The sequence below is a fragment of the Chiloscyllium punctatum genome, chromosome 11 (genome assembly GCF_047496795.1).
Source record: "Chiloscyllium punctatum isolate Juve2018m chromosome 11, sChiPun1.3, whole genome shotgun sequence".
NCBI lineage: Eukaryota > Metazoa > Chordata > Chondrichthyes > Orectolobiformes > Hemiscylliidae > Chiloscyllium > Chiloscyllium punctatum.
In genome coordinates, this window is record NC_092749.1 from 12,277,346 (window position 1) to 12,300,602 (window position 23,257).

General features: G+C 57.8%; 1 protein-coding gene across 3 annotated transcripts in view; it reads right to left on the reverse strand.

Moving 5' to 3' along the window:
- Window positions 1–23,257, reverse strand: part of pex3 (peroxisomal biogenesis factor 3) — a 55,065-nt gene that overhangs the window by 12,924 nt on the left and 18,884 nt on the right. For all 3 annotated transcript variants that reach the window (XM_072580294.1, XM_072580296.1, XM_072580293.1), the window contains exons 2-5: window positions 8,541–8,672; window positions 4,866–4,947; window positions 2,599–2,642; window positions 1,866–1,990 (exon numbers count right to left, since the gene is read on the reverse strand). In XM_072580294.1, coding sequence (XP_072436395.1) covers window positions 1,866–1,990; window positions 2,599–2,642; window positions 4,866–4,947; window positions 8,541–8,547 — 258 coding nt within the window. In that variant the 5' untranslated portion in view covers window positions 8,548–8,672. The remainder of the gene's footprint in view (window positions 1–1,865; window positions 1,991–2,598; window positions 2,643–4,865; window positions 4,948–8,540; window positions 8,673–23,257) is intronic.

The window sequence follows — 23,257 nt, forward strand, 5'->3', positions numbered from 1 at the left end:
CCTCACCGATGGTGTCTGACCCACTGAGTATTTGCAGCAATGTGTCTGTATTTCAGACGTCAAGCATCTCTGGTATTTTGCTTATGACCTTGGCACCTTCTGCACAGGATAGATTGTGTGTTCATTTGTTCATTCATGGAAGATGGGTGTTGCTGGCTAGGCAGCTTGCGTGGCTTGCCCATCCCTGATTGTTCTGGAGAAGGTCATGTGGAGCTGCCCTGTGAGGTGTAGCAGACACCCACAGTGCCATCAGGGAGGGAGTTGCAGGAATTTGACCCAACACTGAATGAAAGGTGATATATCTCCAAGCCAGGATGCTGTGTGGCCTAGGGAGAAATAGGCAGAAGCTAGTGTCCTTATGTGGTATTGAACCACAATTTTCAAAAAAAAAGGATTCTCAGAAAACAATACCAGGATTACTGTCATACGTTCACTTTGTGCAGTGAGTCCATAGCTCACAGCTATGTATCCTGGCCTTTGGTGCCATCTCTTGGTAAGATTCAGTACTGTAGCAGTTAAACTGACTTCTGTGTTTCCACACTGCAAACCTGATAAAACAGGTGATTTTCTGGGCACTGGGCCCATGAAATTAGCAATTAGTCATTAACTGTGCTGACAGAAAGCTGTAGAAGAGTCATTTTCACAGAATTACTTTCCATGCGAACTAAATTCAGTGCAGAAACAGGTGCACACTGAATAGATCCTTGGAACATGTCATAATAACCACAAAATGCTGGGGAAAAAAAAACTGAGCTTATCAATATCTGTAAGAACAAATAGATTGATGTTTGGGGTCAACTCTTATCAAGGTTCTGGAGAAGGGTCATATCACACTTGAAACGTTAACAGTTTCTCTCTCTATATATGCCGCCAGACCTACTGTGTTTCTCCAAACTTCTGTGTTTGTTTCGTATGTCAAGGTATTCTGTCCAAGGGTTGCTTTCCAAAACATTGCTGAAAATTCTCATCCTTCTTTTCAAACCCTTCCTTAGCCTCACATCCCACCGCCCCCCCCCCCCCACCGCCTCCCCATCTCTGTGATGATGTGTTACAGTTCACTCTGGAAGTCTCAGTATCTATGAGAACGTACACTTTTTACTTGCATGTTGTAATCTGGAGCTGTGGAAAGTGATAGTAGAGACACCAGTGCTCTTTCCATTATATAGCTGGCCAGGAAACTCTCCCACTCTTACTGCCTGTAACTGGAGTATGGGATAGGATTCTGAAGGCATCTTCCTTGGCTGACAACTCCTAGAGGGTAACTGGAACCCAGAGCTTTGAGCTCAGAGGCAGAGATGCTACCCACTAGACCACAAGACTTTCATATCTGTAACTTCTTCCAACCTGAAAGACGCTGAAATTCTGGCTCTAGGTATCCCTAGTTTTAGTCATCTCAATAATTAATTATTGTGTTTTCAGTTGCCAAAGCCATAAACTCTGGAACCTTCTCCCTAAATCTCTCTTCTATTTTGTCCCTCAAACATATCTCTTCGAGGTAAATTTGGCTCAACTTTTTAACCCAGTTGGTACTAAATTACATTTGCTAAAGCTTCTGTTGGGTCATTTTATAATGTCAAAAGGGTCTGCATAAACATAAGCTGTTGTTGACCTGCGTAATTTCAGTAATTTCCATGATTTCGGGTTGGTTTTCAGTCATTTGTGGGTTCAAAAAATCCTTACAGTATGGAAAAAAGGCCATTTGGCCCAACAAGTCAAGTCCACACTGACCCTTCAAAGAGTATCCTACCCAGTCTCATGCCCTTACCCTACACTTTCCCTGACTAATGCACCTAGCCTACACATTCCTGAACACAATTGTTTCACGTTTACACGAGAGATTCAGTGCAAAGGCAGGGTGAACTTACAGTGCCATTCTTGCCAACTGCAGCATTGTCCAGATAGATATATCCTCCAATGATATTTAATTGAACTCGTAAGAGGACCACCAGCATGCAGGTGCTATACACAGCTACAATGCTCCTGCTAAAACCTTGGAAGGGGAACAGAGTGAAGAGAAAGAACAGAAATGATAATAAGAATGATGGATAATATATCTTACCTGTGCAAAGACCTACAGCTTCTGGAAAACTGTGCAGCATTATTATTGAAGCACAACACAGATTCTCAAGGAGGTAATGAGTTGTGCAAACTGAAGCACTGTTTCAGCTTGTAATATTACAGCTTTCCAGCTTGTTTCAGCTTGTAGTATTACAGCTTTCCAACTTACTTCAACTATTTGTCTGTTTCATCAATACTTTCCCCAAGCTCCAAACATACCCAAAAACCTCATGTCCTAAATTTTGGGTGGATTTCCATCAGCAGGAAGCAATTTCAGTTTAAAAGTAGGCATTCTACCACCAAGATCTCTCAATGTTTGCTGGGAACAATCCCCTCAAGGAAGAAAACCCAAATAGTTAAGTTAAACTGCACCAATGGAAGGTATTCATGTTAATCACTGTCCATCTTTATAAGTGAACGGTGCTAGCTTATGCTCAGATTTTGGTACCAACTCTAGCATTGAGTCATCAACCTTATAAGAGCATCTCCAATTCACTCTCAAGTTTTAGATAAATCAAACAGAGTGGAAAGCTGGCTTACTTATGATCCTGAGATCCTCCCATATCTCCAACTTGTTGGCAGGTCTAAAAGACATACAAACAAAATGTTACAAGTGACTGACACACATTTAATCGTTACACTAGTACTGCCTGATTACTTGCCCTAACTGAGAGAGGTACTTTGCGATAACATGATAGTGGACGTAGAACAAAAGAATTGTGTGCACATAGCATCTTTGACAAGGACGGAGACATCCCATGGCCCTTCATTGCCAATTAGATAGTTTTGAAATGTTGCCAGTTTTGTTTTGTTTGTTAATAGAATATAGGTCACCTGGCTTGGCCAATGTTTATTGACCATCACTAATTCCCCTGGAGGTGGTGAGTGAGGAGCCATCTTTGTGACGCTCCTTGGGGCAGAGGACATCTACAGCAATATTTGAGAGCTCCAGAACTTTGACACCAAAACACTGAAGGATTAGTGAGGTATTTCCAAATCAGGGCGACATGTGGTTTCGAGGGGAACCTGCAAGTAGTGGTGTCCCAATTTGTCTGCTGCCCTGGTTCTTTTAGGTCATGGTTTGGAAAGTGTTGTCAAAAGAGCCTTGGTGAGATGCTGCAGTGCACCTTGCAGCCACTGTGTGGCAGTGGTGGAGGCTCTGAATGTTGAAGGTGTTAGATGGGGTGGCAATCAAATGGATTGTATTATTCAGTTTGAGTGTTATTGGAGCTGCAGTCAATTGAAAGAAGGACAGTGTACGCTATCCTACTTATGACCTTCCCTTGCAGATGGTGAACAAGCTTTGCAGAGTCAAAAAGTGAGTTGTACTAGAAAAAGAAACAATTTAGCAAAGTTGAATACAGCCAAATCCCACAAACAGCAATAATACTGATCAGATAAACTATTCTCAACACAGAAGTAAAGGGCTTTTGCCCGAAACGTCAATTTTACTGCTCCTCGGATGCTGCCTGAACTGCTGTGCTCTTCCAGCACCACTAATCCATATTCTAAACACAGAAACTAGGAGCAGGGTAGGCTATTCAGCCCATCAAGCCTGATCCACCATTCAGTAGGAGTGTGGCTGATCCAGTCACAATGCCATGTTCCCATTTACTCCCACGTTATAATCTAACATTATAATCTAAAAATTATCTATTTCTTGAACATATCCAGCGACGAGGCCTCCACAGCCTTCTGTGACAGAGATGCCACAGGTTTACTATCCACTATGTGGCATTACGGTGGAGGGATAAGGTCAGGATTGTCAAGAGCTCCCTCCACTTGCCTCCTTCTGAATCGTACAATTGTAAGCTCTGCCGGAGTGACGGTATCTTATTGGGAGCCGAGCCTTTAGTGCCGTTGGCTAAGCATTCTTCCAGTTTGGAGTGGGCAGCCTCACAACAGAAGGCAGTTTCTGGTTCAGCCACTAGTCGCCTTGTAATTAACCCTTGGATCCAGGTATGAATCCTGTAAGTTTAAACTGCATGGTCTCAAAGACCAATATATCCAATATAAAGCCAATATACCGGTGCACTCGATGGGTTGAATGGCCTCTTTCTGGAATGTAGGGATTCTATTCTATTCTACCTAAACTGCAGGACCGAGGTATGCTCACTAACTCTAGGCAGGTATTTGCAGCAGAGAAACAATTAATTTCACTAAAGTGGTGACAATACATCCATCCTAGGACAGGCTAAACAAAGACACGCATGGGAATTCCGAGAGGCCTGGCATTCAAACCAGAATTCCATCAATAAACACATCGATTTGGACCCCATTTACCAGCCTCTCAGAAAAAGAACCAGAAGTGATATCACCCACCACAACAGACCAAGGCAGATAAATAGCAAATGGGACAATACACCGGAGCTTCATCAGAGGCTCACTGATGATGTCACCTAGCATGGTGACGAAACGTCTGAGAACAAATCTACCAGCTAAGCAAGCAAACTTCCAACCCAATCCACAACCTGAGCTACAACTCTTCTCAAATCGCAAAGTGGTCTATGCTGGTACTAATAATTCATTCAAGCCTCCTCTTACCATGTCTGCTTGCTCTTTCTTCCCTTCCCTGTAAACTGTACAGAATTAAGATTTTTTCATCTCTCTTCACAGCCATCTTGTGTGTGTGTAGAAGGTGCTGTTCTGCACCATCTCCAATGTTTGCACATCCTGTCCGAAATACAGAAATCAGACTGTGCACAACCTCATGCTTGGTCTGAGTCAGCTCTGGGATGCCCCTTGTACACGAGAATGCATTAAGCTGTTAAAACAGTGCTGGTTGCCCACTCGACCCCATACATTACCTGTTTTTCAGCAGGCCAGTCAGACTTTCTGAATTCAGCTGCTGCACAATTGCTTCCCTCAGGGTTGGCAGCATTGATAGCACTGTCAACACAAACAGAAAAACACGACAGGTTTACTGAAGTATGTCCCACACAACTGGAATTTCTCACAGAATGGCTGGGCTTTGAAATTAACTAGTGCCTAAAGAAAAGACTGCAAATTGTGAAAGAAAACTCATAGAAAATTAACTTCAGAAGCACCAATGATGAGACAAATTATAAATGTTTGTCAAGACAAATGATGACATATCCATTCTATTATTTCTTTATACTTTTAAGCTACTGGCTTATTATCAAAATACGGGGAGATCAACCAATGGGAAGGGGAAGAGGAAATGGGGGAGAAAAGTACAAAAGGAGTTTCAGTGTCAAAAAAAAACACGACTGGCACAATACATCAGCTATCACAAACTCAGATACAAGTATCAGTGTATAGGGAGAGGCAAAGATGTTCATCTTCCATTAATACTGTAGGTTATGTCAGCAGTTTTCAAGGTCTACCACCATCTTACCAAGGGCAATTAGAACGAATAAAAAGTGCCAACCCCACCAGCAATGCTTACATCCTCAACCTGAATCTTCATTTAAACAAGTTCCCCACTCCTTTGGAAGCCCTGCTTCTTGCCTGATGCTAGCAGCCTCCAAGCGAACCTGCCTTTGAACTTAGGCAGGCTACCTAAACACACAGAGTGAGGCGGAAGGAAGGGGGTAGTCAAAGTCAAGTTCAATTGCATTCAAATTCCTCAAAGAGACCATGGGTGTGGAGGCTCGTAGTTAATTGAAGGTGGAGTTGCAGGTAGACAGGGTGGTGAATAAGGTGTTTTGTATACTGGTCTTAATTGGTCAGCGCATTGAATTTAGGAGTTGGGATGTCATGTTGCGGCTGTACAGGACATTGGTTAGGCTAATTTTGGAATACCGCATTCAATTCTTGCCTCCCTACAACAGGAAAGATGTTGTTAAACTTGAAAGGGATTTTAAAAGATTTACGAGGGTGTTGCCAGGATTGGAGTGCTTGTGCTATAGGGAGAGGCTGAATAGGCTGGGGCTGTTTTCCCTGGAGCGTCAGAGGCTGAGGGGTGACTTTACAGAAGTTTATAAAATCATGTGACGGTTGATAGGGTGAATAGCCAAGGGTAGGGGAGTCCAGAACTAGAGCACATAAACTTAAGGTGAGAAGGAAAAGATTTAAAAGGGACCTTGGGGCAACTTTTTCAAGCATTGGTGGAGGCTGATACAATCACAAAATTTAAAAGGCATCTGGATGGGTCTATGAATAAGAAGGGTTTAGAGGTATATGGGCCAAATACTGGCAAATGAGAATAGATTAATTTTGGATATCTGGTTGGTATGGACAGAGGGGTCTGTTTCCGTGCTGTACATCTCTATGACGGCATAAATGCATGTCTCAGCTGGGTCTAATGGATGGTGATCAGGAGCTTTCAAAAAGAAACCAGATAGCTACCTGATGAAAGAAAAAATCCTGCAGGAAAACATGGGATAAATGGAAACAAATGAACAGAAAGAACTGCCATTAGACCTATTAATTAAAATAACTTCTCTATGTTGCAACATTCCATGGTCTTCTATAGTTCTCGGAGTGCACACTGTTATTTTCCATAACTGTTAGACATTGCAAGTTTCCATAAACCAAGAAATAGATTACTTTGTCAATCCAAGGATGTTTTAGATCTGCGCTGCTCAGCTAATCTCCAGATAAACTCTGGCGCAGAGATAATAGAATTCTATGGTACCCTGCTTTGCAAGGAAATATTCTGTTGCTCATTTATGAGAAAAGCATAAAATGTATTGTTTCCTTTATTCTTTCTTGGGATGTGGGTGTCACTGGCACGGCCCTTCCTCAATTGCTCACCACCTGCCATGTTGGGGTTCAAACTCATGTCACCAGAATGTTAATTCAGTGTTGTGACTTCTAGTCAAATGACATTACCACTACACCAGCACTTCCCTTTAATGTACGCCAGACTGGGTAAGCATGGCAGAATTCCTTCCCTCGAGTGCATTTGTGAACCAGATAGGGTTTTTACAACAACCTTTGTCGGTTGTCATGATCACCATCACGGAGACTGGCGTGCAATTCCAGATTTATTAACTGAATTTGAATTCTACCAGCTGCCTGGGGAAGGTGGGGGGCGGGATTCGAACCCATCTCATTCGACTGGGTCTTTGAATTAGTAGATCAGTGACAATATCACATCACCACTTCCTTTTCACTTAAAAATATTCTAAAATATTCTTAAAATACACAATGTCAACACAGCTTATACCAGATACTACCATCATTCGAATTTTATGCTTTGTTTCTGGTATAAAATAACTTCTAAACACTGTCCATTTCGGACTTGCAGTGTGATCTTAACAAGCACAATGTGCAAGGTTCTCTAATCAAGCAATTAAGGTTTGTTCAATTGACTTCAAGGTTGATAGCATTAAGGGAAAACAAGTACCACTGGTGGAATAATAGGATGTGTATTAGATGATATAATACTGCTGTCCTGGTAAAACAACACATTATTTTGGTACAACACATATGTCTCTATCACTGGGACAAGGTTCCTTTACATAGCTCTCAATAACCTAGTAAGTCACATCCCTCATTGACTAAAACAAACCTAACTGGAATCTGCATTATTAAGATGCCTGAATTAAAACAGTGAAAGTCCCCCACAACATAAGAAATAGCAGCAGTAGACCACAAATCCCGGATGTCTGCAGTCAATCTATTAAATCTCCTCTTAACTACCTCCACTGCAATTACATTTCTCCTCTTGTAAGAACTTGACAGTCTCCAAGTCTTGGTGTGGTAACATAAAAATGAAATTCCACCTCGCTTGCCTTCTAACTTCCTTGCATGATACAATGAAAATGCAGATGTTGCCAATTTACCCTCATGCTTTCTGTTCTCACGCAAAGGGAACTTTTACACGTGGGAGTGCGAATGCCTATATACTGACAACAAAACCAGGTAAAACAGAGGGAACTTGACACCACATCTGGCCTGTGTTTTGCCTGATGTCAGAGCACTTGAAACCAACAACTGGTATGAGGAATAGAAAAATGAGATTAAATTAGATTCTCTACAGTGTGGAAACAGGCGCTTTGGCCCAACAAGTCCAAACCGCCTCTCCGAAGAGAAACCCATCCAAACCCATTCCTCTACCCTATATTTACTCCTGACTAATGCACTATGGGCACTTTAGCATGGCCAATTCACCTGACCTGCGCATCTTTGGATTGTGGGAGGAAACCAGAGCACCCAGAAGAAACCCACAGACACAGGGAGAATGTGCAAACTCCATACAGACAGGTAGGAATTGAACCCAGGACCCTGGTGCTGTGAGGCAGCAGTGCTAACCACTGAGCCACCGTATTGGTCTATTTGCTCTTCTTGGAACTCCAATGATAAACCATCTGTTAAAATTATCCAAAAGTAGGTTTAGGCAGTTTGATGCTCTTTAAGAATGTCATGCCTCCAGGAGGTCACCTCACTGGGAAGCTGCATGATTGCTGGAACCTGGGAGCAGTTACATGGGACCACTCTGGGACTGTGTAGTCATCACATTTTCCTTCAGGTAGACAGAATGATTTTTCTAACGGTGACAGATGTGTTTTTACCAGTCATGTTACAAGTCCGTTGGTTACTCTCAAAATGACACAGCCGTCGTGCCTGTGCGATGTACTCGGCTGCTTCTCGCTCCTGTAGATCCCGGAGCTTCTTTTGGGCATACTTCCCTAGCAAGTACACTCCTAGAAGTGAAATAAATCAATGAACACTTTGTTAGACTACCTGCCCCACAGAAAAAGAATGTTTTCAAATCATTTTTTTAAAAAAAAGCACATAAAGGCAACTGCATTTTAAAAGTACTTAATTAGCTGCAAAGGACTTTAGGATGTCCAGAATTTTGCTCTTTTGATCCACTGACTGCAAAAGTAAATCAATGGGTTAGAAGACAGCAACGCAAAACACAAAGCTGCTAAAAAGATTGCTGAGCAGATTGTGTATTTAAGCTCCTTCGGGATGTTTTACTATATGAAAAGATACCAAAGAATGCTCTTGTCTGTGTTAAAATGATAATTTTGCCCTTGATTACTCAGCATTCCTCACTTCGCTTCTGTCAGTATCCATAAAAAAGCCTGACTGTACGGATTCCAATGGATCAGCTGGTCCAAAGGATCAACTTGTCTTTCTGTTTCTGTTGCCATTTGATCTTCCAGAATATTTCACGATAATAGTCAGGGGGTCCTTTATGTGCGGGAGGGATCTCAGGTTAACATCTCCTCTGAAAGATGTCACTTCCTATGGTGCAGCACTGCTGCAGTACTGACAAAACAGGAATTTCTACAGCCAGGACTGAGGAGATCCATGATGGGAAGTTCAGCCTGGCTGCCAGTCTCCCTTCTGTGGTATCTTCCCTATCCCAAGCCGATGATGTGGAGTCCACTGATATGTTTGATGTCTTCTCTGACACATAGGCACTGCAAGTCTTCTGTAAATTGGAATAGTAAAATCCCACTTTAAGTTGGGACAGATTCCTCTCAATTATGGTGGGATGATTGTTTATTTCGGCAACTTTTGAACAGGAGAGTTCTTTTCTGCTGAGGACGAAGAAGGTGAAGGAGAGAGATTATTAAAAAAAAAAGTGAGGGGCTTTGACAGACCAAGTAGGAAAGAACTATTTTCTCTTAAGTGGATCAGTCACAGATTTTAAATTATTAGCAAAAGAACTAATGAAGAAACAAGAAATTTCCTCAGAGCAAGTTGGTAAGTTGGAATGCATGACTTCACAGTGTGGTGAAAGAAGATTATGCTGGAACTTTCAAAAGACGACTGGACATATCCTTGAAGAGAACTAGACTGCACAGAGGAGAAAGAGAAACAGTGGAGAGAGGCAAAAGATTTTCTTTATAGAGCCAGTACATGCACAGTAGGCAGATTATTATTTTGGATTAGTGGTGCTGGAAGAGCACAGCAGTTCAGGCAGCATCCAAGTAGCTTCGAAATCGACGTTTCGGGCAAAAGGCTTTTGCCCGAAACGTCGATTTCGAAGCTACTTGGATGCTGCCTGAACTGCTGTGCTCTTCCAGCACCACTAATCCAGAATCTGGTTTCCAGCATCTGCAGTCATTGTTTTTACCTCCTAGATTATTATTTTGTGCTGCATGACACTATCAAATGTATAAAGTGGGGCTTGAAGTAGATCCTGTAAATCTACAGCAAAGACCGAAATTACTAGAAAAGCTCAGCAGGTCTGCCAGCATCTGTGGAGAGAAATCAGTGACCCCTGCTCAGAACTAACTCAAATCAACTGGGTCAACCTAAACCTTAACTCTGCTTTCTCCCCTCAGATGCTGCCAGACTTGCTGAGGCTTTCCAGCAATTTCTGTTCTTGTTTCAGATTTATAGCATTCGCAGTTCATTTGTTTTGAAAATCTATAATTTTTTGGAATGGTACTGTGTCGTGAGGAGGAGCCTTCTCACCTCAGAGATAAAAGGCAGTAGATTAAAGTCCCACTATTCCAGCCTCCTGCTGTCTAATTAGGCACAAAAGCCAGACTGACCCTCCCGAAACAGTACCGAGGGAGTGCCGCAGTCACAGGAACAGTCTTCAGATGTGCTCAAATTGAGGTGGGGCAAAAGATGTTGTGGCAGTATTGCAAAGATGGGGAGTGGAGTTCTCCTCTGCCTCCTTTGCTGACAGTTAGCCCTCCATTAACACTGCAAATGCTGGAATGCCCTGAAAACAAAAAAAATGCTGGAGATCGCAGAGGGTCAGGCAGCATCCATGGAGAGCAAACTAATGTTTCAAGTCGAGATGACTTGTCATCAGATGTGATCTCCCACATCTTTAGTTTTCACTGTAGAAATGGGGTGAGCTCTGAAGAGTCGTATTGGTGAGGAGCGCGACAGGAAACATGAACTCTTAGCGAGTTTTGAGAAGATTTGTAGGTCAGGTTGAAGTTCTGGATGTAAGCTTGCTCGCTAAGCTGGAAGGTTAATTTTCAGATGTTTCGTCACCATACTAGGTAACATCATCAGTGGGCCTCCAGACAAAGCACTGCTGATGTTTCCTGCTTTCTATTTACATGTTTGGGTTTCTTTGGGTTGGTGATGTCATTTCCTGCTCTTTTTCTAGGGAGTGGCAAATAGGGGCCAAGTCAATGTGTTTATTGATAAAGTTCCGGTTGGAATGTCATGCTTCTGGGAATTCTCATGCGTGTCTCTGTTTGGCTTGTCCTAGGATGGATATGTTGTCCCAGTCGAAGTGGTGTCCCTCCTCATCCGTATATAAGGATACTAGTCAGAGAGGCCAGTTGATGAACTCTGTTCCTCTGTCTTTCTCCACCAGAATAAACTAACGTCAAAAACTGCTGATCTTGCCTAGTGCACGTCTCATGCAGCATAACCCACATGCCTTACTCTGTCCAAGCTCTTTTTTTCCAAGCTACGAGCCGCACAGAACATAAAAACTAGGAGCAGGAGTTGGCCATCTGGCCGTTCGAGCCTGCTCCGCCATTCAGTAAGATTATGGCTGATCTTTTTGTGGCCTCAGCTCCACTTACCAGCCCTCTCACCATGACATTTAATTCCTTTGTTGTTCAAAATAAAATCTAGTTTAGCCTTAAAAACATTTATTGAAGTAGCATCAACTACTTCACTGGGCAGGAAAGTTAATTCTCAATTCTGTTCTAAATCCGCTCCCCCTAATTTTGAGGCTACGCCCTCTTTGTCCTAGTTTCACCAACTGATGGAAACATCCTTCTATATCTATCTTATCTATTCCCTTTATAATTTTGTATGCTTCTATAAGATCCCCTCATTCTTCTAAATTCCAGCAAATATAATCCCAATCTACTCAGTCTCTCTTCATAAGCCAACCCCATCAACTCTAGAATCAAACTAGTGAGCCTCCTCTGCACCCCTTCTAGTGCCAGAACATCTTTTCTCAAATCAGGAGACCAAAACTGTATGTCCTTGCTTACTTTCTGCCGCAAACAAAGCTTTTTCATCGTACTTAGGCACAGGCCGTTCTTCTACAACACACGTTTCGTCAACACTGTTCCTACAGCGTGAACTTTTAATACGAGTGTTGGCCGTAATGTGACCACATCGTTAACACTTTAAATGCCGGTTCCAAAACATGATTTTTCTATAATGGGGTGGGGGTGCTGCACAAGAACATAACTGTTGCATAGTTTAAAAACTGACTGTACGTGCAACAATCAATAAAAATCAATTCCTAATGCTCCTCTTACACTCCCCCCCCCGACCACTCCACCACCCCTCAACGCACCCCCTCAACCCCCCCGCCCCCTCTCAACCCCCACTGCCCCCCCCAACGCACCCCCACACCGCCGCCCCTCAACCACCCTCCCACACCACCCCCCCCCCCCCAAACCGCCCACCCCCCTCAACCCCACCCCCCATACCGGCCCCCTCAAACCCCCCCCTCCAAACCGCCCCCCCTCAACCTCCCCCCCACACCGCGCCACCTCATGCCCCCCCCCACACGGCACCCCCCTCACACCGCCCCCCCCTCAACCACCCCCCCACACTGCGTCCCCTCAACCCCCCCGCCTCCCCTCAACCCCACCCCCCACACCGCCCCGCTCAAACCCCACCCCCCACCGCCCCCCCCAACCCCACCCCACACACCGCCCCCCCCCTCAACCCCACCCCACACACCGCCCCCCCCTCAACCCCACCCCACACACCGCCCCCCTTCAACCCCACCCCCCACACCGCCCCCCCCTCAACCCCACCCCCCACACCGCCCCCCCCCTCAACCCCACCCCCCATACCGCGCCACCTCATGCCCCCCCCACACGGCACCCCCCTCACACCGCCCCCCCCTCAACCACCCCCCCACACTGCGTCCCCTCAACCCCCCCCGCCTCCCCTCAACCCCACCCCCCACACCGCCCCGCTCAAACCCCCACCCCCCACCGCCCCCCCCTCAACCCCACCCCACACACTGCTCCCCCCTCAACCCCACCCCCCACACCGCTCCCCCCTCAACCCCACCCCCCACACCGCCCCCCCCCCTCAACCCCACCCCCCACACCGCCCCCCCCCCTCAACCCCACCCCCCCACACCGCCCCCCCCCCTCAACCCCACCCCCCACACCGCCCCCCCCCTCAACCCCACCCCCCACACCGCCCCCCCCTCAACCCCACCCCCCACACCGCCCCCCCCCCTCAACCCCACCCCCCCTCAACCCCACCCCCCCACACCGCCCCCCCTCAACCCCACCCCACACACCGCTCCCCCCTCAACCCCACCCCCCACACCGCTCCCCCCCTCAACCCCACCCCCCACACCGCTCCCCCCTCAACCCCACCCCCCACACCGCCCCCCCCCTCAACCCCACCCCCCACACCGCCCCCCCCTCAACCCCACCCCCCACACCGCCCCCCCCTCAACCCCACCCCCCACACCGCCCCCCCCTCAACCCCACCCCCCACACCGCCCCCCCCTCAACCCCACCCCCCCCTCAACCCCACCCCCCACACCGCCCCCACTCAACCCCACCCCCCACACTGCCCCCCCCTCAACCCCACCCCCCACACCGCCCCCCCCCTCAACCCCACCCCCCCCTCAACCCCACCCCCCCCACACCGCCCCCACTCAACCCCCACCCCCCCCCACTCAACCCCCACCCCCCCACACCGCCCCCCCCCTCAACCCCACCCCCCACACCCGCCCCCCCCCCAACCCCACCCCCCACAACCGCACCCCCCCTCAACCCCACCCCCCACACCGCTCCCCCCCTCAACCCCACCCCCTACACCGCTCCCCCCTCAACCCCACCCCCTACACCGCTCCCCCTCAACCCCACCCCCCTACACCGCTCCCCCTCAACCCCACCCCCCTACACCGCTCCCCCCCTCAACCCCACTCCCTACACCGCTCCCCCCCTCAACCCCACCCCCTACACCGCCCCCCCTCAACCCTCCCCTACACCGCCCCCTCTCAGCCCCCCTCCCGCTCCCCCCCTGCCGCCCCCTCTCTGCCCCCCTCTCGCTCCCTCTCTGCCCCTCTCCCGCTCCCCCTCCCCGCTCCACCCCTCCGCTGCCCCCCTCTCCACACCCCACCTCTCCCCCTCCCCACCGCCCCCCCCCCCTCTCTCCCCACCGCCCCCCCCCTCTCCCTCTCCCCCCACCGCCCCCCCCTCTCCCTCTCCCCCACCGCCCCCCCCCTCTCCCTCTCCCCACCGCACCCCCCCTCCCTCTCCCCACCGCACCCCCCTCTCCCTCTCCCCACCGCACCCCCCCTCCCTCTCCCCACCGCACCCCCCTCTCCCTCTCCCCACCGCACCCCCTCTCCCTCTCCACAACGCCCCCCCCACTGCCCCCTCTCCACACCGCCCCCCCCCCCACCGCTGCCCTCTCAACACACCCCGCCCCTCCCTCTCACCACCCCCCCCTCTCCCTCTCCACACCCCCCCCTCTCCCTCTCCACACCCCCCCCCTCTCCCTCTCCACACCCCCCCCCTCTCCCTCTCACCACCCCCCCTCTCCCTCTCCACACCCCCCCCTCTCCTCTCCACACCCCCCCCTCTCCCTCTCCACACCCCCCCCTCTCCCTCTCCACACCCCCCCCCTCTCCCTCTCCACACCCCCCCCCTCCCCCTCCACACCCCCCCCTCTCCCTCTCCACACCCCCCCCTCTCCCTCTCCACACCCCCCCCTCTCCCTCTCCACACCCCCCCCTCTCCCTCTCCACACCCCCCCCTCTCCCTCTCCACACCCCCCCCTCTCCCTCTCCACACCCCCCCCCTCTCCCTCTCCACACCCCCCCCTCTCCCCTCTCCACACCCCCCCCTCTCCCTCCCCTCTCCACACCCCCCCCTCTCCCTCCCCTCTCCCTCTCCACACCCCCCCCCCCTCCCTCTCCACACCCCCCCTCCCTCCACCCCCCCCCCACTGCCACCTCTCCACACCCCCCCCTCCCTCCACCCCCGCCACTGCCCCCTCTCCACAGCTCCCCCCTCTCCACAACCCCCCCTCCCCCAACAACCCCCCCTCCCCCTCTCAACACACCCCCTCTCCCTCTCCCTCTCAACACCCCCCCCCCTCTCCCTCTCAACACCCCCCCCCCTCTCCCTCTCAACACCCCCCCCCCTCTCCCTCTCAACACCCCCCCCCCTCTCCCTCTCAACACCCCCCCCCCCTCTCCCTCTCAACACCCCCCCCCCTCTCCCTCTCAACACCCCCCCCCCTCTCCCTCTCAACACCCCCCCCCCTCTCCCTCTCAACACCCCCCCCCTCTCCCTCTCAACACCCCCCCCCTCTCCCTCTCAACACCCCCCCCCTCCCTCTCAACACCCCCCCTCTCCCTCTCCCTCTCAACACCCCCCCCCTCTCCCTCTCAACACCCCCCCCCTCTCCCTCTCAACACCCCCCCCTCCCCTCTCAACACCCCCCCCCTCCCCTCTCAACACCCCCCCACCCCCTTCTCCCTCTCCACACCCCCCCACCCCCTCTCCCTCTCCACACCCCCCTCTCCCTCTCAACACCCCCCCACCCCCTCTCGACACCCTCCCCTCTCCCCCTCGACACCCCCAGCCCTCCCCTCTCCCCCTCGACACCCCAGCCCTCTCCCCTCGACACCCCCAGCCCTCTCCCCCTCGACACCCCAGCCCTCTCCCCCTCGACACCCCAGCCCTCCCCTCTCCCCCTCGACACCCCCAGCCCTCCCCTCTCCCCCTCGACACCCCAGCCCTCCCCTCTCCCCCTCGACACCCCAGCCCTCTCTCCCCCTCGACACCCCAGCCCTCTCCCCCTCGACACCCCAGCCCTCTCCCCCTCGACACCCCAGCCCTCCCCTCTCCCCCCTCGACACCCCAGCCCTCCCCTCTCCCCCTCGACACCCCAGCCCTCCCCTCTCCCCCTCGACACCCCAGCCCTCCCCTCTCCCCCTCGACACACCCCAGCCCTCCCCTCTCCCCCTCGACACCCCAGCCCTCCCCTCTCCCCCTCGACACCCCAGCCCTCCCCTCTCCCCCTCGACACCCCAGCCCTCCCCTCTCCCCCTCGACACCCCAGCCCTCCCCTCTCCCCCTCGACACCCCCAGCCCTCCCCTCTCCCCCCTCGACACCCCAGCCCTCCCCTCTCCCCCTCGACACCCCAGCCCTCCCCTCTCCCCCTCGACACCCCAGCCCTCCCCTCTCCCCCCTCGACACCCCAGCCCTCCCCTCTCCCCCTCGACACCCCAGCCCTCCCCTCTCCCCCTCGACACCCCAGCCCTCCCCTCTCCCCCCTCGACACCCCAGCCCTCCCCTCTCCCCCTCGACACCCCAGCCCTCCCCTCTCCCCCTCGACACCCCAGCCCTCCCCTCTCCCCCTCGACACCCCCAGCCCTCCCCTCTCCCCCTCGACACCCCAGCCCTCCCCCTCTCCCCCTCGACACCCCAGCCCTCCCCTCTCCCCCTCGACACCCCAGCCCTCCCCTCTCCCCCTCGACACCCCAGCCCTCCCCTCTCCCCCTCGACACCCCAGCCCTCCCCTCTCCCCCTCGACACCCCAGCCCTCCCCTCTCCCCCTCGGACACCCCAGCCCTCCCCTCTCCCCCTCGACACCCCAGCCCTCCCCTCTCCCCCTCGACACCCCAGCCCTCCCCTCTCCCCCTCGACACCCCAGCCCTCCCCTCTCCCCTCGACACCCCAGCCCTCCCCTCTCCCCCTCGACACCCCAGCCCTCCCCTCTCCCCCTCGACACCCCCAGCCCTCCCCCTCTCCCCCTCGACACCCCAGCCCTCCCCTCTCCCCCTCGACACCCCAGCCCTCCCCTCTCCCCCTCGACACCCCAGCCCTCCCCTCTCCCCCTCGACACCCCAGCCCTCCCCTCTCCCCCTCGACACCCCAGCCCTCCCCTCTCCCCCCTCGACACCCCAGCCCTCCCCTCTCCCCCTCGACACCCCAGCCCTCCCCTCTCCCCCTCGACACCCCAGCCCTCCCCTCTCCCCCTCGACACCCCAGCCCTCCCCTCTCCCCCTCGACACCCCAGCCCTCCCCTCTCCCCTCGACACCCCAGCCCTCCCCTCTCCCCCTCGACACCCCAGCCCTCCCCTCTCCCCCCTCGACACCCCAGCCCTCCCCTCTCCCCCTCGACACCCCAGCCCTCCCCTCTCCCCCTCGACACCCCAGCCCTCCCCTCTCCCCCTCGACACCCCAGCCCTCCCCCTCTCCCCCTCGACACCCCAGCCCTCCCCTCTCCCCCTCGACACCCCAGCCCTCCCCTCTCCCCCTCGACACCCCAGCCCTCCCCTCTCCCCCTCGACACCCCAGCCCTCCCCTCTCCCCCTCGACACCCCCAGCCCTCCCCTCTCCCCCTCGACACCCCCAGCCCTCCCCTCTCCCCCTCGACACCCCAGCCCTCCCCTCTCCCCCTCGACACCCCCAGCCCTCCCCTCTCCCCCTCGACACCCCAGCCCTCCCCTCTCCCCCTCGACACCCCAGCCCCTCCCCTCTCCCCCTCGACACCCCAGCCCCTCCCCTCTCCCCCTCGACACCCCAGCCCTCCCCTCTCCCCCTCGACACCCCAGCCCTCCCCTCTCCCCCTCGACACCCCAGCCCTCCCCTCTCCCCCTCGACACCCCAGCCCTCCCCTCTCCCCCTCGACACCCCAGCCCTCCCCTCTCCCCCTCGACACCCCAGCCCTCCCCTCTCCCCCTCGACACCCCAGCCCTCCCCTCTCCCCCTCGACACCCCCAGCCCTCCCCTCTCCCCCTCGACACCCCAGCCCTCCCCTCTCCCCCTCGACACCCCAGCCCTCCCCTCTCCCCCTCGACACCCCAGCCCTCCCCTCTCCCCCTCGACACCCCAGCCCTCCCCTCTCCCCCTCGACACCCCAGCCCTCCCCTCTCCCCCTCGACACCCCAGCCCTCCCCTCTCCCCCTCGACACCCCAGCCCTCCCCTCTCCCCCTCGACACCCCAGCCCTCCCCTCTCCCCCTCGACACCCCAGCCCTCCCCTCTCCCCCTCGACACCCCAGCCCTCCCCTCTCCCCCTCGACACCCCAGCCCTCCCCTCTCCCCCTCGACACCCCAGCCCTCCCCTCTCCCCCTCGACACCCCAGCCCTCCCCTCTCCCCCTCGACACCCCAGCCCTCCCCTCTCCCCCTCGACACCCCAGCCCTCCCCTCTCCCCCTCGACACCCCAGCCCTCCCCTCTCCCCCTCGACACCCCAGCCCTCCCCTCTCCCCCTCGACACCCCCAGCCCTCCCCTCTCCCCCTCGACACCCCAGCCCTCCCCTCTCCCCCTCGACACCCCAGCCCTCCCCTCTCCCCTCGACACCCCAGCCCTCCCCTCTCCCCCTCGACACCCCAGCCCTCCCCTCTCCCCCTCGACACCCCAGCCCTCCCCTCTCCCCCTCGACACCCCCAGCCCTCCCCTCTCCCCCTCGACACCCCAGCCCTCCCCTCTCCCCCTCGACACCCCAGCCCTCCCCTCTCCCCCTCGACACCCCAGCCCTCCCCTCTCCCCCTCGACACCCCAGCCCTCCCCTCTCCCCCTCGACACCCCAGCCCTCCCCTCTCCCCCCCTCGACACCCAGCCCTCCCCTCTCCCCCTCGACACCCCAGCCCTCCCCTCTCCCCCTCGACACCCCAGCCCTCCCCTCTCCCCCTCGACACCCCAGCCCTCCCCTCTCCCCCTCGACACCCCAGCCCTCCCCTCTCCCCCTCGACACCCCAGCCCTCCCCTCTCCCCCTCGACACCCCAGCCCTCCCCTCTCCCCCTCGACACCCCAGCCCTCCCCTCTCCCCCTCGACACCCCAGCCCTCCCCTCTCCCCCTCGACACCCCAGCCCTCCCCTCTCCCCCTCGACACCCCAGCCCTCCCCTCTCCCCTCGACACCCCAGCCCTCCCCTCTCCCCCTCGACACCCCAGCCCTCCCCTCTCCCCCTCGACACCCCAGCCCTCCCCTCTCCCCCTCGACACCCCAGCCCTCCCCTCTCCCCCTCGACACCCCAGCCCTCCCCTCTCCCCCTCGACACCCCAGCCCTCCCCTCTCCCCCTCGACACCCCAGCCCTCCCCTCTCCCCCTCGACACCCCAGCCCTCCCCTCTCCCCCTCGACACCCCAGCCCTCCCCTCTCCCCCTCGACACCCCAGCCCTCCCCTCTCCCCCTCGACACCCCAGCCCTCCCCTCTCCCCCTCGACACCCCAGCCCTCCCCTCTCCCCCTCGACACCCAGCCCTCCCCTCTCCCCCTCGACACCCCAGCCCTCCCCTCTCCCCCTCGACACCCCAGCCCTCCCCTCTCCCCCTCGACACCCCAGCCCTCCCCTCTCCCCCTCGACACCCCAGCCCTCCCCTCTCCCCCTCGACACCCCCAGCCCTCCCCTCTCCCCCTCGACACCCCAGCCCTCCCCTCTCCCCCTCGACACCCCAGCCCTCCCCTCTCCCCCTCGACACCCCACCCCTCCCCTCTCCCCCTCGACACCCCACCCCTCCCCTCTCCCCCTCGACACCCCACCCCTCCCCTCTCCCCCTCGACACCCCACCCCTCCCCTCTCCCCCTCGACACCCCACCCCCCTCTCCACTCCCCCTCTCCCCCTCGACACCCCACCCCTCCCCCTCTCCCCCTCGACACCCCACCCCCTCTCCACTCCCCCCCACCCCCCTCTCCACTCCCCCCCACCCCCCTCTCAACACCCCCCCCACCCCCTCTCCCTCTCAACACCCCCCCCCACCCCCTCTCCCTCTCAACACCCCCCCCCCACCCCCTCTCCACACCCCCCCCCCCACCCCCTCTCCCTCTCAACACCCCCCCCCCCACCCCCTCTCCCTCTCAACACCCCCCCCCCACCCCCTCCCTCTCAACACCCCCCCCCCCACCCCCTCTCCCTCAACACCCCCCCCCCACCCCCTCTCCCTCTCAACACCCCCCCCCCCACCCCCTCTCCCTCTCAACACCCCCCCCCCACCCCCTCTCCCTCTCAACACCCCCCCCCACCCCCTCTCCTCTCAACACCCCCCCCCCCACCCCCTCTCCCTCTCAACACCCCCCCCCCCACCCCCTCTCCCTCTCAACACCCCCCCCCCACCCCCTCTCCCTCTCAACACCCCCCCCCCACCCCCTCTCCCTCTCAACACCCCCCCCCCCACCCCCTCTCCCTCTCAACACCCCCCCCCCACCCCCTCTCCCTCTCAACACCCCCCCCCCCACCCCCCTCTCCCTCTCAACACCCCCCCCCCCACCCCCTCTCCCTCTCAACACCCCCCCCCCACCCCCTCTCCCTCTCAACACCCCCCCCCCACCCCCTCTCCCTCTCAACACTCCCCCCCCCACCCCCTCTCCCTCTCAACACCCCCCCCCACCCCCTCTCCCTCTCAACACCCCCCCCCACCCCCTCTCCCTCTCAACACCCCCCCCCCACCCCCTCTCCCTCTCAACACCCCCCCCCACCCCCTCTCCCTCTCAACACCCCCCCCACCCCCTCTCCCTCTCAACACCCCCCCCCACCCCCTCTCCCTCTCAACACCCCCCCCACCCCCTCTCCCTCTCAACACCCCCCCCCACCCCCTCTCCCTCTCAACACCCCCCCCACCCCCCTCTCCCTCTCAACACCCCCCCCTCTCCCTCTCCCTCTCAACACCCCCCCTCTCCCTCTCAACACCCCCCTCGACACCCCACCCCTCCCCTCTCCCCCTCGACACCCCACCCCACCCCTCTCCCCCTCGACACCCCACCCCTCCCCCTCGACACCCCACCCCTCCCCTCTCCCCCTCGACACCCCACCCCTCCCCCTCGACACCCCACCCCTCCCCCTCGACACCCCGCCCCTCCCCTCTCCCCCTCGACACCCCACCCCCTCTCCACTCCCCCCACCCCCTCTCCGCACCCCCCACCCCCTCTCCCTCTCAACACCCCCCCACCCCCTCTCAACACCCCCCCCACCCCCTCTCCCTCTCAACACTCCCCCCACCCCCTCTCAACACCCCCCCCCCACCCCCTCTCCCTCTCAACACCCCCCCCACCCCCTCTCAACACCCCCCCCCCACCCCCTCTCCCTCTCAACACCCCCCCCCCACCCCCTCTCCTCTCAACACCCCCCCCCACCCCCTCTCCCTCTCAACACCCCCCCCACCCCCTCTCAACACCCCCCCCCCACCCCCTCTCCCTCTCAACACCCCCCCCCCACCCCCTCTCCCTCTCAACACCCCCCCCACCCCCTCTCCCTCTCAACACCCCCCCCCCCACCCCCTCTCCTCTCACAACACCCCCCCCACCCCCTCTCCCTCTCAACACCCCCCCTATCCCTCTCAACACCCCCCCTCTCCCTCTCAACACCCCCCCTCTCCCTCTCAACACCCCCCCTCTCCCTCTCAACACCCCCCTCGACACCCCACCCCTCCCCTCTCCCCCTCGACACCCCACCCCACCCCTCCTCCCCCTCGACACCCCGCCCCTCCCCCTCGACACCCCACCCCTCCCCTCTCCCCCTCGACACCCCACCCCTCCCCCTCGACACCCCACCCCTCCCCCTCTCCCTCTCAACACCCCCCCCACCCCCTCTCCCTCTAAACACCCCCCCCCACCCCCTCTCCCTCTCGACACCCCCCCCACCCCCTCTCCCTCTCGACACCCCCCCCACCCCCTCTCCCTCTCGACACCCCCCCCACCCCCCTCTCCCTCTCGACACCCCCCCCCACCCCCTCTCCCTCTCGACACCCCCCCCACCCCCTCTCCCTCTCGACACCCCCCCCCACCCCCTCTCCCTCTCGACACCCCCCCCCACCCCCTCTCCCTCTCGACACCCCCCCCACCCCCCTCTCCCTCTCGACACCCCCCCCACCCCCTCTCCCTCTCGACACCCCACCCTCCCCCTCGACACCCCCACCCCTCCCCTCCCCCCCCCCTCTCCCCCTCGACACCCCACCCCTCCCCCTCGACACCCCGCCCCTCCCCTCTCCCCCTCGACACCCCACCCCCTCTCCACTCCCCCCCACCCCCTCTCCGCACCCCCCCACCCCCTCCCTCTCAACACCCCCCCACCCCCTCTCAACACCCCCCCACCCCCTCTCCCTCTCAACACCCCCCCCACCCCCTCTCAACACCCCCCCCCACCCCCTCTCCCTCTCAACACCCCCCCCACCCCCTCTCAACACCCCCCCCCCACCCCCTCTCCCTCTCAACACCCCCCCCCCCACCCCCTCTCCCTCTCAACACCCCCCCCCACCCCCCTCTCCCTCTCAACACCCCCCCCACCCCCTCTCCCTCTCAACACCCCCCCCACCCCCTCTCCCTCTCAACACCCCCCCCACCCCCTCTCCCTCTCAACACCCCCCCCCACCCCCTCTCCCTCTCAACACCCCCCCCACCCCCTCTCCCTCTCAACACCCCCCCCCACCCCCTCTCCCTCTCAACACCCCCCCCCACCCCCTCTCCCTCTCAACACCCCCCCTCTCCCTCTCAACACCCCCCTCGACACCCCACCCCTCCCCTCTCCCCCTCGACACCCCCCACCCCACCCCTCTCCCCCTCGACACCCCACCCCTCCCCCTCGACACCCCACCCCTCCCCTCTCCCCCTCGACACCCCACCCCTCCCCCTCGACACCCCACCCCTCCCCTCTCCCCCTCGACACCCCACCCCTCCCCCTCGACACCCCGCCCCTCCCCTCTCCCCCGCGACACCCCACCCCCTCCCCCTCGACACCCCGCCCCTCCCCTCTCCCCCTCGACACCCCACCCCCTCTCCACTCCCCCCCCCACCCCCTCTCCACACCACCCCACCCCCTCTCCGCACCCCCCACCCCCTCTCCCTCTCAACACCCCCCCCCACCCCCTCTCCCTCTCAACACCCCCCCCCACCCCCCTCTCCCTCTCAACACCCCCCCCCCACCCCCTCTCCCTCTCAACACCCCCCCCCACCCCCTCTCCCTCTCAACACCCCCCCCCACCCCCTCTCCCTCTCAACACCCCCCCCACCCCCTCTCCCTCTCAACACCCCCCCCCTCTCCCTCTCAACACCCCCCCCTCTCCCTCTCAACACCCCCCTCGACACCCCACCCCTCCCCTCTCCCCCTCGACACCCCACCCCCACCCTCTCCCCCTCGACACCCCCACCCCCTCCCCCCCCTCGACACCCCACCCCTCCCCTCTCCCCCTCGACACCCCACCCCTCCCCCTCGACACCCACCCCTCCCCTCTCCCCCTCGACACCCCACCCCTCCCCCTCGACACCCCGCCCCTCCCCTCTCCCCCTCGACACCCCACCCCCCTCTCCACTCCCCCCCACCCCCTCTCCGCACCCCCCACCCCCTCTCCCTCTCAACACCCCCCCACCCCCTCTCAACACCCCCCCACCCCCTCTCCCTCTCA